This window comes from Canis aureus, chromosome 7, assembly GCF_053574225.1.
Source record: "Canis aureus isolate CA01 chromosome 7, VMU_Caureus_v.1.0, whole genome shotgun sequence".
NCBI lineage: Eukaryota > Metazoa > Chordata > Mammalia > Carnivora > Canidae > Canis > Canis aureus.
The window spans coordinates 60,639,717-60,649,307 of NC_135617.1; the positions used below are offsets into that span (position 1 = coordinate 60,639,717).

At 59.7% G+C, this 9,591-nt stretch overlaps 2 protein-coding genes across 2 annotated transcripts; both read left to right on the plus strand.

The window, feature by feature from the left end:
- Positions 1–41: 41 nt before the first annotated feature.
- On the plus strand, positions 42–4,196 carry YIPF3 (Yip1 domain family member 3). Its single transcript, XM_077903903.1, has 9 exons — positions 42–304; positions 927–1,124; positions 1,325–1,431; positions 2,680–2,725; positions 2,866–2,958; positions 3,116–3,247; positions 3,446–3,559; positions 3,752–3,875; positions 3,973–4,196. Exons 1-9 carry the CDS (start codon positions 224–226, stop codon positions 4,119–4,121), a joined length of 1,044 nt encoding a protein of 347 aa, XP_077760029.1. The 5' UTR covers positions 42–223; the 3' UTR covers positions 4,122–4,196.
- A 2,130-nt stretch (positions 4,197–6,326) lies between these two features.
- Positions 6,327–9,174, plus strand: LRRC73 (leucine rich repeat containing 73). Its single transcript, XM_077903910.1, has 6 exons — positions 6,327–6,635; positions 7,252–7,412; positions 7,755–7,877; positions 8,261–8,361; positions 8,501–8,723; positions 8,843–9,174. Exons 1-6 carry the CDS (start codon positions 6,364–6,366, stop codon positions 8,911–8,913), a joined length of 951 nt encoding a protein of 316 aa, XP_077760036.1. The 5' UTR covers positions 6,327–6,363; the 3' UTR covers positions 8,914–9,174.
- The last annotated feature ends 417 nt before the right edge of the window (positions 9,175–9,591 follow it).

Sequence of the window (9,591 nt, forward strand, 5' to 3'; positions counted from 1 at the left end):
GGGATGTTAAATATCGCGAGATTCTGTGCAGCCTCCGTCCACGTCCCCAGCTTCCGGAAGTCGGTTTGGGCCAAACATCCGGGTTTCTCCTTTTTGCGTTCCGGCTGAACCCACCGCTCTTTTTCGCCCCTAGACATCTCCCTCCTTCAGGCCCACGTCTCTCCCACTCCTCCTCCGCGCGCGGGACTAGCGCGGGCTTCAGCGACGGGAGCCCTCGAGGGACATGGCAACTACGGCGGCGCCGGCTGGCGGCGCCCGAAGCGGGGCCGGCCCGGAATGGGGAGGGTTCGAAGAAAACATCCAGGTAATCGCCCCAGGGCTCCGGCTGCCGGCAGCCGCAGGGCCGGCAGCCGTCCTGAAGCGTCGCGGGGACTCTCCCTGGGAGCTTGGAAGTCTGCTCCATTTGCAACACTTGTCCTCTCCTTTGGCTCTTGGTGTACACGGAAGGTAGTGGGACTGGTGCTGACCTCAAAGGTCCAGACTGGTGCTCCAGCCAGAGGGCCTCGTGCCTCTGGGCCTGCCTGCTCTTGCTTTCGAGACAAGTTTGTTGGTCGATCGGGGCCAGGCATGGCGAGGGAGTGGGCGGTATTCACCGGCGCTGGCTAAAACCATGCTGTGTGCACAGCCTTGTTTGGGGATTGGAAAAGACAAAACGGGCACTTTTGCAGCCCTCTGAGGATTTGATAGGGAAGGTAGAAGAAAGACATATATGCAAGACAGGGGGTAGGTTTCCCAGGCTAGAAAAGAGAGCCAGACAACCAAGGATTCTGAGAGCAGATGAGGGGAAGAGAGTGGTATGATCTATGGTGATTCCAAGCCATATCCCCAGCAGTGGAAGAACAAAGTCCCAAATCCTGGGAGGAACGGAGGAGGACCCGCGGATGGAACAGAAAGGGCCTGCACTCTAGAAGCCATTGTCTTCACAGGGTGGGGGCTCAGCTGTGATTGACATGGAGAACATGGATGATACCTCAGGCTCCAGCTTTGAGGATATGGGTGAACTGCATCAGCGCCTGCGTGAAGAAGAAGTAGATGCTGATGCAGCTGCTGCTGAAGAAGAGGATGGGGAGTTCCTGGGCATGAAGGGCTTTAAGGGACAGCTGAGCCGGCAAGTGGCAGATCAGGTAAGCAGGATTGGATCCCTAGCAGGTGGAAAAGTATACTTAGGAAGGCCCCCAAGTGCTGGAGTTGATGTTAAAGTTCACCCCCATGTCGCCTAACCCATTAGAACTGTGTAGAAGGCCAATAGAAAGTGAGCGACAGGGACTATGGCCAAGAACCTCTCGCAGTACCTATCCACTTCACTCCGTCTTCCTTACTGCAGATGTGGCAGGCAGGGAAGAGACAAGCCTCCAGGGCCTTCAGCTTGTATGCCAACATCGACATCCTGAGACCCTATTTCGATGTGGAGCCAGCCCAGGTGCGAAGCAGGTGAGGATCCTTCTCATATCTAGTCCTTCATCCAAACTACAACCAGATACCCAGCCCTCATCACTGCACCTGTACTCCAGCTACACCATACCTCTTACCAGTCACAGAACAGGACATAGTGATAACACATTGCCTTCCTCCTCTTCTTCATCCAGCAAACTATTCTTCTCTCAACAGCCAGCTCAAATGTTGCTTCCTCTTCCCTATTCCTCAACCCCATCCCCACTCTGTCCTCTGCTGGTGATCCTAGAGAACTCTGTGCTTTCCTTTAACAGATAACACCTCAGCAGTGCTATGCTTTTTTATTCCTGGGGCTGGCTCCCCAGAGACCGCCTCAAAAACAAGCTCTGTTTTATTTTTATTTTTTTTATTCCCAGCACCGGAACAGTCTCTGAGCCAGAATATTGGTACATAGTTGTTGAATGACTTTTCAAGAAGTGGATCTAATTTTGGCTTGGTTCTTTGTCCTTTAACTTAAGCAGTGCCCATCAGACACCCAGTACCACTTAGCAGCTATCATTGAGCATTTGCTCTGTGCTGGGCACTGTAGTGGTTTTGTCTCACTGAAGACAGAGGGTGAAGATAAGATGGGAGCTTTGCCCTCAAGTGCAATTACAATACACCACTCATTCGCTATGTTGGGACACACAGGAAGGACACCTGACCCAGAGGAGGCTAGAGGGTGGAACAGGGCAGGTTTCCCAAAAGAAATAGGATCCAACCAAAATTCAAGGTATTAATAGGAACTGGCCACTTAATTCTTGAAAGTAGGGAGAAGTGAGTTTTCATCCCACATCAAAGATGTTTTTCAAGAAAATGCTCAGCGGTGCTCTGAGGAATGGTAAGCAGAAAGAGGCAGGAGACCTACTGCCTTCAGTAAAACTTTCCTTTTAAACTTTCCAGGGCTTCTCCATCACAGCCCTGAATTCTGGGCATTCTCTGCTGAGGTTGGCCTTTTAAAGGGGAGCAGGTCAAATAGGTAAATTGTCAAGCCCTCTCTCAAGGCCCAGGTGCACTCTCCGAGGTCTCCATATTGCTGCTGTGTGTCAGCAGGGTATCAGAAGCCTGTCCTTCCTGGACGCATTTTTAGCGACAAGGAAATTGTTTTCTCATTCCTTGTCTGTCTTTACTCTCTTCTCCTTTACCATCTAGCATGTTCTCTGGAGTTAGAGATGAATAAGATTCAGACCCTCCAGAACCTCATAGCCTAGTGCTGCCTTGGCTCTCATCTCTCCTCTCCTCTCCCAGGCTCCTGGAGTCCATGATCCCTGTCAAGATGGTCAGCTTCCCCCAGGTGAATACCCAAGGTAGCATGTTTGGAGGAGCTGGGGGAGGCATGAGGGCAGAGGGTGGGGCCACCAGGCAAATCCCAGGAAGACACAAACAAGAAGAGCCATTGAACCCTCCAGCCTGAGTGAGTTGCTATGTTGACAGAAAATTGCAGGTGAACTCTATGGACCTCTCATGCTGGTCTTCACGCTGGTTGCCATCCTCCTCCATGGGATGAAGACATCTGACACCATTATCGTAAGCAGGACAAAGGACTTTGGGGGGTGGCTGACCTAAGTCGAAAGCTACCCAAGGAGAGGTTGGTGGAGTGAGGTAGAAGCAGCCCCTGAGGGAAGCCCTGGGTGAGGCTGAGACTAGAGGCCTCCCAGGACTAAGCAGAGCCTTCACCCCACAGCGGGAGGGCACCCTGATGGGCACAGCCATTGGCACCTGCTTCGGCTACTGGCTGGGTGTCTCGTCCTTCATTTACTTCCTCGCCTACCTGTGCAACGCCCAGATCACCATGCTCCAGATGCTGGCACTGCTGGTAAGGAGTCCAGCATGGTGGTGGGCAAGGGTAGTCTTTAAAAAGAATAGCTAGGCCTCAGTCTGCCTCTGTCTTGGGGCCGCAGGGGCTGGAATGGGATGAGCTGGCCAGCAGATCATTTCTTTCTCAGGGTCCTTGTGAGAGATCAAAGGTCAGCCCAGCCTGAGCGATTTTCCTCTCCGCCGTTTTGTTTCCTAGGGCTACGGCCTCTTTGGGCACTGCATTGTCCTGTTCATCACCTATAATATCCACCTCCATGCCCTCTTCTACCTCTTCTGGTTGCTGGTGGGTGGGCTTTCAACCCTCCGCATGGTAAGCTGGGCAAAAGGCTGCCAGGGGTGGGCTGACCTCCCAGAGAGTTCGGGAAGACAGGCCGGAGCTTGGGCTAAACCCCACAAAGGGCTCTGAATGGGTGGGAAGAGCCCAAAGGTAATTCTCCTGTGGGTAGGACTGTCTTCTCCACGCTGCATCTAGGTCCTCTGAGCTGTACCCCTGTGGCCCTAGGTGGCAGTGCTGGTGTCCAGGACTGTGGGCCCCACTCAGCGGCTGCTTCTCTGTGGCACCCTGGCTGCCCTGCACATGCTCTTCCTGCTGTATCTGCATTTTGCCTACCACAAGGTGGTGGAGGGTGAGTGACAGGAGGGCCTGGGCTTCGGGGGAAGGGAACAGCCTCCCTGGGCAGGGCCCAGCCAACTCTTGCTCACCTTCTGTCCTTCTCCTTTCAGGGATCCTGGACACGTTGGAGGGCCCCAACATCCCGCCCATGCAGAGGGTCCCCAGAGACATCCCTGCTGCACTCCCTGCTGCTAGGCTCTCTGCTACTGTACTCAACGCCACAGCCAAGGCTGTCGCGGTGACCCTGCAATCACACTGACCCACCTGAGCCCCTTGGCTGGCCCCCATCCCCCCATCTGCGGAGCAGAGGAAGATTAAAGAACAGTACTGATGACGTGTGTCTCTTTGATGGGGTCTGCAGCTGCCTCAGAGCTGTAGCCACTTAAGCCAACTCCTTGACGCCTGTGGGCCTTCTGAAGGGCACAAGGCCAGGAAGGCCTGGCCGGGACTGCAGGGCTCTGCAGCCAGTGCAGAAAGTGGCTCAGCTCCTCTGAGGCCCTCTCTCCACCTACTCCTTCCTTCCTCTTTATCTCTCCCCTTGTCTTGCTAAATATAGACTTGGTAATTAAAATACTGATTGAAGTTTGGAACTGCAGCTGCCATTCTAGTGGTCCTCCCTGCCACCCTACCTCCTGCACACTTCCCTGTTCTCTCACTGGCGATAATGTCACATGTTTTCTTCTTGATACCTTCATCCAGCCAGGATGAAGGTGGGACAGCCCAGACTACCACTGAAAGCAATGACTGAATATGGAACCTGCCCCTGAGGGCAGGGGACACCCTCGGAGCAGCAGGGAGGCCTCAAGCACAGGAACCATAAGTCTGATGGAGGAGAGCACCCCCCGCTTGAGCGGGCTCGTCCTCACTCTTGGGACACCAATGAAACAATGACAAATGACAATTGCTTAAAAACTTCCAGATTCAACCCTGTGTCCTTACAAGGCCCTTGCGCCCCTGGGGTGTTGCATAGGAATAACTTTCCTGACAGAGAACACCTTTGAAGTTAAACCTGGCTGTGTCCTGGTAATACTGGGGCCAGAGGAACAAAGCCATCACTAGGAGTTTGCTCTCCTCCTTGAAGAGTGCTGTTCACTCTTCAAAACCACCACCACCCCAAGCGTAGCACCATCCATCCCTGTGTGCATCTCTAACCTGTTCCACTTAAGGAGTTTGTCAGGTGGTTGATGAAATAGAATTTTTGTCCTCCCTTCACTAGGCTTACATTCTTTTTTTTAAATGGTTACCCTAGTAAATGTGGGCGGGCATCTCTTCCTCCTAGCAACGGGCCTAAGGAAGACGTGCCCTCCACTTGCCCTGTGTGACCCGATGTTACGTGAGGACCCCACACCATCACCAGTGGACAAAGTGCAAACAGCACTACCCGCACCGCGCGGCGGACCCTTCCCGAAAGTTCCAGCCCACCTAACCCAGCTGCCAGCCACCAAGGCAGGTGGCTGGACCTAGCACCCCCTTTAAAATTGGGCTACCCAGTGCCCCGGGACGTCCGCCGCCTGCACCCTGCACCTCCGTGCAGCTCACCTGTCGGAGGAACCCGCCGCCCCGGGCCCGGGGGCCTCCGCTGCGGGGCCGCCATCTTGGCGGGGGGCGCGCGGGGGAGTCCTCCGGGGCTGGGTGTCCCCGCCGCACTCCCGCCTGTCGTCTCGGGGGCGGGCCCTCCAAGCAGGGCGGCCGGGCGTGCCCGAGGGGCTGGCCGCGAGGCGGAGGGGCAGAAGCAGCTGGGGACAGGCTCGCGGGCCATCGCCACGTGACGCGCCTCCGTCCTCCCGCCACGCCCCTGCTCGTGCCGGCCTCAGCCCACGCCCAGCCCCGGCGCTCCCAGACCCGGAGGGGCGCGGAGCCGGGCCGCGTGGCCTAGGCCGGGCCGGGGGCGGGGCGAGCGGCGGTGACGCGGCCGTTGCCATGGGAACCCGCCGCCCGCTCCGGCGCAGGAGCCCGAGCCGGAGCCGGAGCCGGAGCCGGAGCTGCCGCCCGCCCGCCCGCCCCGGGCTCTCCCTGCGGGGCTGTAGGGGAGCCGGGCCGGAGGGAGGGAGGGAGCAGATGCGGCCCTCGAGCCAAGACCCGTCCCGCACGTCCTGAGCCGAGGCCACGCAGCCGCCGCCGCGACCGCGAGAAACGAGGACGAGCACGAAGCAGCGCCCGCCCGGCCCCCGGCCCGCGCGCCTCGGCCCGTCGCCCAGACACGGACGGCACGGACCGCCCCGGCCCCCGCGCCTCGCGGTCTCAGCCCGTCCCGCGACCTCCGCGCCTCCGCAACGCCCGCCGCCTCCGGCCCGGCCCCCGCCGCTCCCCGCCTTCGCCGCCTTCGCCTTCGCCGCCGCCGCCGCCGCCCCCGCCGCCGCCGCCGCCCGCGCCTCTGCCCCCGCCTCTGCCCCCGCTCCGCCCGCGCCCCCGGCCCCGGCCCCGGCCCCGCCCCCGGCCCCGGCCCCGCCAACCTCGGCCGCGGCCCGCGCCCCGGCCCCGGAGGCCCGGCCGCGGGTACCATGCTGCCCAGCTCCATCCAGATTTCGGGGGAGCCGCTGTCAGGCGCCGAGGTGCGGGACATCTGCCGCGGCCTGCGCGACAACGCCGTGCGCCTGCTCTCGCTGCGCGGCTGCCGCCTCTGCGACCGCGACTTCGGCCGCATCTGCCGGGCCCTGGCCGGGGCCACGTCCCTGGCGCAGCTCAACCTTAACCTGGGCGTCGTGTCCAGCCCCAGCCGCATCAAGCAGCTGGCGGAGGCGCTGCGGACCAACCGCTCCATCCAGTCCCTCTTGTGAGTGCGCTCCTCGCAAGGGGCCCCGGGCGCCGCGCCCCTCTTCACGGCCCCTGCCACTGCCGGGTCCTCCACACGCCCTCCTGTAGCCGCCTCTGCACCAGCCTGCCTTCCCCTCCCTGGCCCCTGCCTCATCCCTCTCCCCGAGCCCGTCCACGACACCCTCCGAGCGCATCCCTCACCTCCCGACTTTACACCCGCAGCCCCACCCCAAATGAGATGGGATGCCCACCCCCTCCTGGCAGGGCGCGCGTACCTCGCCACCTAGTCGCTGGCACTGACTACTTGGGGACCGCTCCGCGGGTCTCAAGAAGGAACTCTCCTGGGGCCTAGACCCCTGCCCCTACACTCTGCCCGCTGAAGAGCCTCAGTCCACCTCCCACACACCTTCTCTGCTCTGTCCTGGATCCTAATCCCTGCCCCAGAAAAGAAACCAGACTCTTCTACCTGTATTCCTTTAGAATCTAGAATTTTCTTTCTCCCTTTCCAAGGCTTCTCCCAAGTGCTGGGACAAGGGCCCTGCTCACCCTCGGGCTCACATAAGGGAAGGGGCTCCATCCCCTACAGATAAGGCTGGTGACCGCAGTAACCTCTGCTCTCTGGTCTCGCCCGCCAGCCTGCATGGGAGCCCCCTGACAGATGCGGGGCTGGCCTTGCTGAACCCAGCCCTGGCCCTCCACCCTGCCCTTGTGGCTCTGGACCTGGGGGACTGCATGCTGGGTGATGAAGCCATCAACCTCATCTGTGGCCTCCTGCCCCCAGATGGAGCCAAGTCAGGTGAGCAAGGGGGCCCCGCTGAGGGTACGGGCTACTGGCCTTGATGAAAAAGCTAGGTGCGGGGGGCAGGGGCCTGTGTACCCAGAGCTGAGGGCTCTGACTGGGGATAAGAATGTTTTTCAATCCTCTCAGGAAGGAGAAGGATTGGGGGCTAAGCAGAATGGAGACTCACGCATCCAGGCTGTGGTGGGCAGGAAAGGCAGGGGTCTCTAATGGTCCCTAAACTCTGTGGTGGGACAGGGTGTCTCTCAGCTACCAGGGACTCCCCAGCGATCCAGGGCAGGGGAGGGGCTTGAAGAGGGCCCCACCTCCATCCTGGTTTCTCGCTTTGTTGCTGCCCAGGCTTGAAGGAGCTAACGCTGAGTGCCAACCCTGGCATCACCCCCAAGGGCTGGAGCCGCCTCGCGATTGCCGTGGCCCACAGCTCCCAGGTCCGCGTCCTCAATCTGGACTACAACCCGCTGGGTGAGGCTCAAGGAAGCCCCCTGTGAGTCTCACCATCCCAGCCCCATCCAAGAACTTGGGACCATTGTTTGGCATGGTAACCCCCCCCTCACCGGGGGAGGGAAAAAGGAGGGGGAACCTGGGAGGCAGTAGAGAAGCCACCTGTTTGGAGGACCAAATGACCAAAAGGTACATCAAAGTACCCGTCACCCCTCCTGGGCCTGGCTTGCTTCACCCGTTCACTCACCATTCACGGTGGCCCCTTTGAACACCTGCCAGGTATCAGCATGTGCTGGCTCGCGGGTGGGGTTCAAGGTTGTTAGGGCACAGGGGAGGCTGTGGGGAGGGTCAGCGGGCCTGCTCATGACTGCGGGTGACCGTGTGCATGGGTGCCGCCTCCCCAGGTGACCACGTGGCAGGGATGCTGGCTGTAGCGGTGGCCTCCAGCCGCACCCTAGAGGTCCTAGACTTGGAGGGCACGGGGCTTACCAACCAGTCAGCTCAGGTGAGAAGCCTTCACATTTGTGGACGGGCTAGAGGTGGGGGTGCAGGTGAGCCGGTGTGCCTGTGGACATACCAGGGGGGTGGGGGGGCAGTTTGGGGTCTGGGGGGTTGCCCTAACGGTTCATCCTCTTCCGCCTCAGACCCTGCTGGACATGGTAGAAAACTACCCCACGGCTTTGCGGAGCCTGGTGTTGGCTGAGAACAGCATTAGCCCAGAGCTGCAGCAGCAGATCTGTGACCTCCTGTCGGAGGGAGAGGAGGAGGAAGAGGTGGCGGGAGGGGCTGGTGACACCCAGGAACGAGAGAGGGGGCGGGAGCCTGCTGCCCACCAGAGGAGCAGCAGCTCTTGGATGTGCCCCAGTGGTAAGAGCCCCGGGGCTGATCGGAGCCGGGTCTGGAAGAGGCGTAGGACCAGGGATGGTGGGTATGGACACCTAGGCCCCCTCTCACCTCTGTGTCCCTGCCCCTCTGCCCCTCCACAGATCCCAGCTCTCAGATGGTGCTCATGACTTCAGGACTAGGTGACAGTCTGTTGGCTGAGACCGAGATGTGACCCTCCACTTGGGCTCCTACACATCATTACATTTTGTCTATGTCCCCAGCACTTTGCCCGGATATCAGGGTCAGGCCCTGGGGCCTGGGATGGGAATGGGGGGGTGGTGCCTGGGGCTCTGGTAGCTCTGGGCAGCGATGGGAAACTCTGGAAGCTAAGCAACAGCCTTGGGGGCACTTGAACCCAAGGCAAAGCCTCTGGACTTGTTAGCAGCTCTGGCTGCAACCCGCTGGCTCGGAAGAGATTTTATGACCTCTACAACCTGGCGTGTGGCTGTGCTCACTGGGGGCTGGCAGCAGGGTAGGAATCGGAACTGTTAGACACTAGGGGGCAGTGCCACCTCACAGCCCAAGCTCCAGGCAGCTTCCACTGGCCCCAAAGGTCTTGAATAGGTCTAGCTCAGGGCTCCAAATTGTAGGACCTGGGATTCTGGGGTGATGACCCCCTACACAGACCCCCAGTAGGATCATAGATAGCTAAGGTAAAGAGCCCAGCTCCCGAGCTGGGCTGGATCCTACCTCAAGGAGACTCGGGGCCCTGCTGAGGTTACTTAAGGTGCACTTCTCCCACTGCCTGATGCTCTGTGGCCACAGACACCCCAGGCAGAGCGGGGCAGGGGACACTCACTAGCGAAGACCAGAACTCAGCTAGGACTGGGAATGCTCAAGAATGGGGAGA

What these genes read in the sequence shown, in the direction of transcription:
- YIPF3 (XM_077903903.1), top strand. Translation starts at nt 224, where the DNA reads ATGGCAACTACGGCGGCGCCGGCTGGCGGCGCCCGAAGCGGGGCCGGC. An exon ending in GCCGGCAAGTGGCAGATCAG is followed by an intron (nt 1,125 to 1,324) that starts GTAAGCAGGATT and finishes TCCTTACTGCAG; the next exon opens with ATGTGGCAGGCAGGGAAGAG. An exon ending in TCCAGATGCTGGCACTGCTG is followed by an intron (nt 3,248 to 3,445) that starts GTAAGGAGTCCA and finishes TTTGTTTCCTAG; the next exon opens with GGCTACGGCCTCTTTGGGCA.
- LRRC73 (XM_077903910.1), top strand. Translation starts at nt 6,364, where the DNA reads ATGCTGCCCAGCTCCATCCAGATTTCGGGGGAGCCGCTGTCAGGCGCC. An exon ending in TTACCAACCAGTCAGCTCAG is followed by an intron (nt 8,362 to 8,500) that starts GTGAGAAGCCTT and finishes CTTCCGCCTCAG; the next exon opens with ACCCTGCTGGACATGGTAGA. An exon ending in CTCTTGGATGTGCCCCAGTG is followed by an intron (nt 8,724 to 8,842) that starts GTAAGAGCCCCG and finishes GCCCCTCCACAG; the next exon opens with ATCCCAGCTCTCAGATGGTG.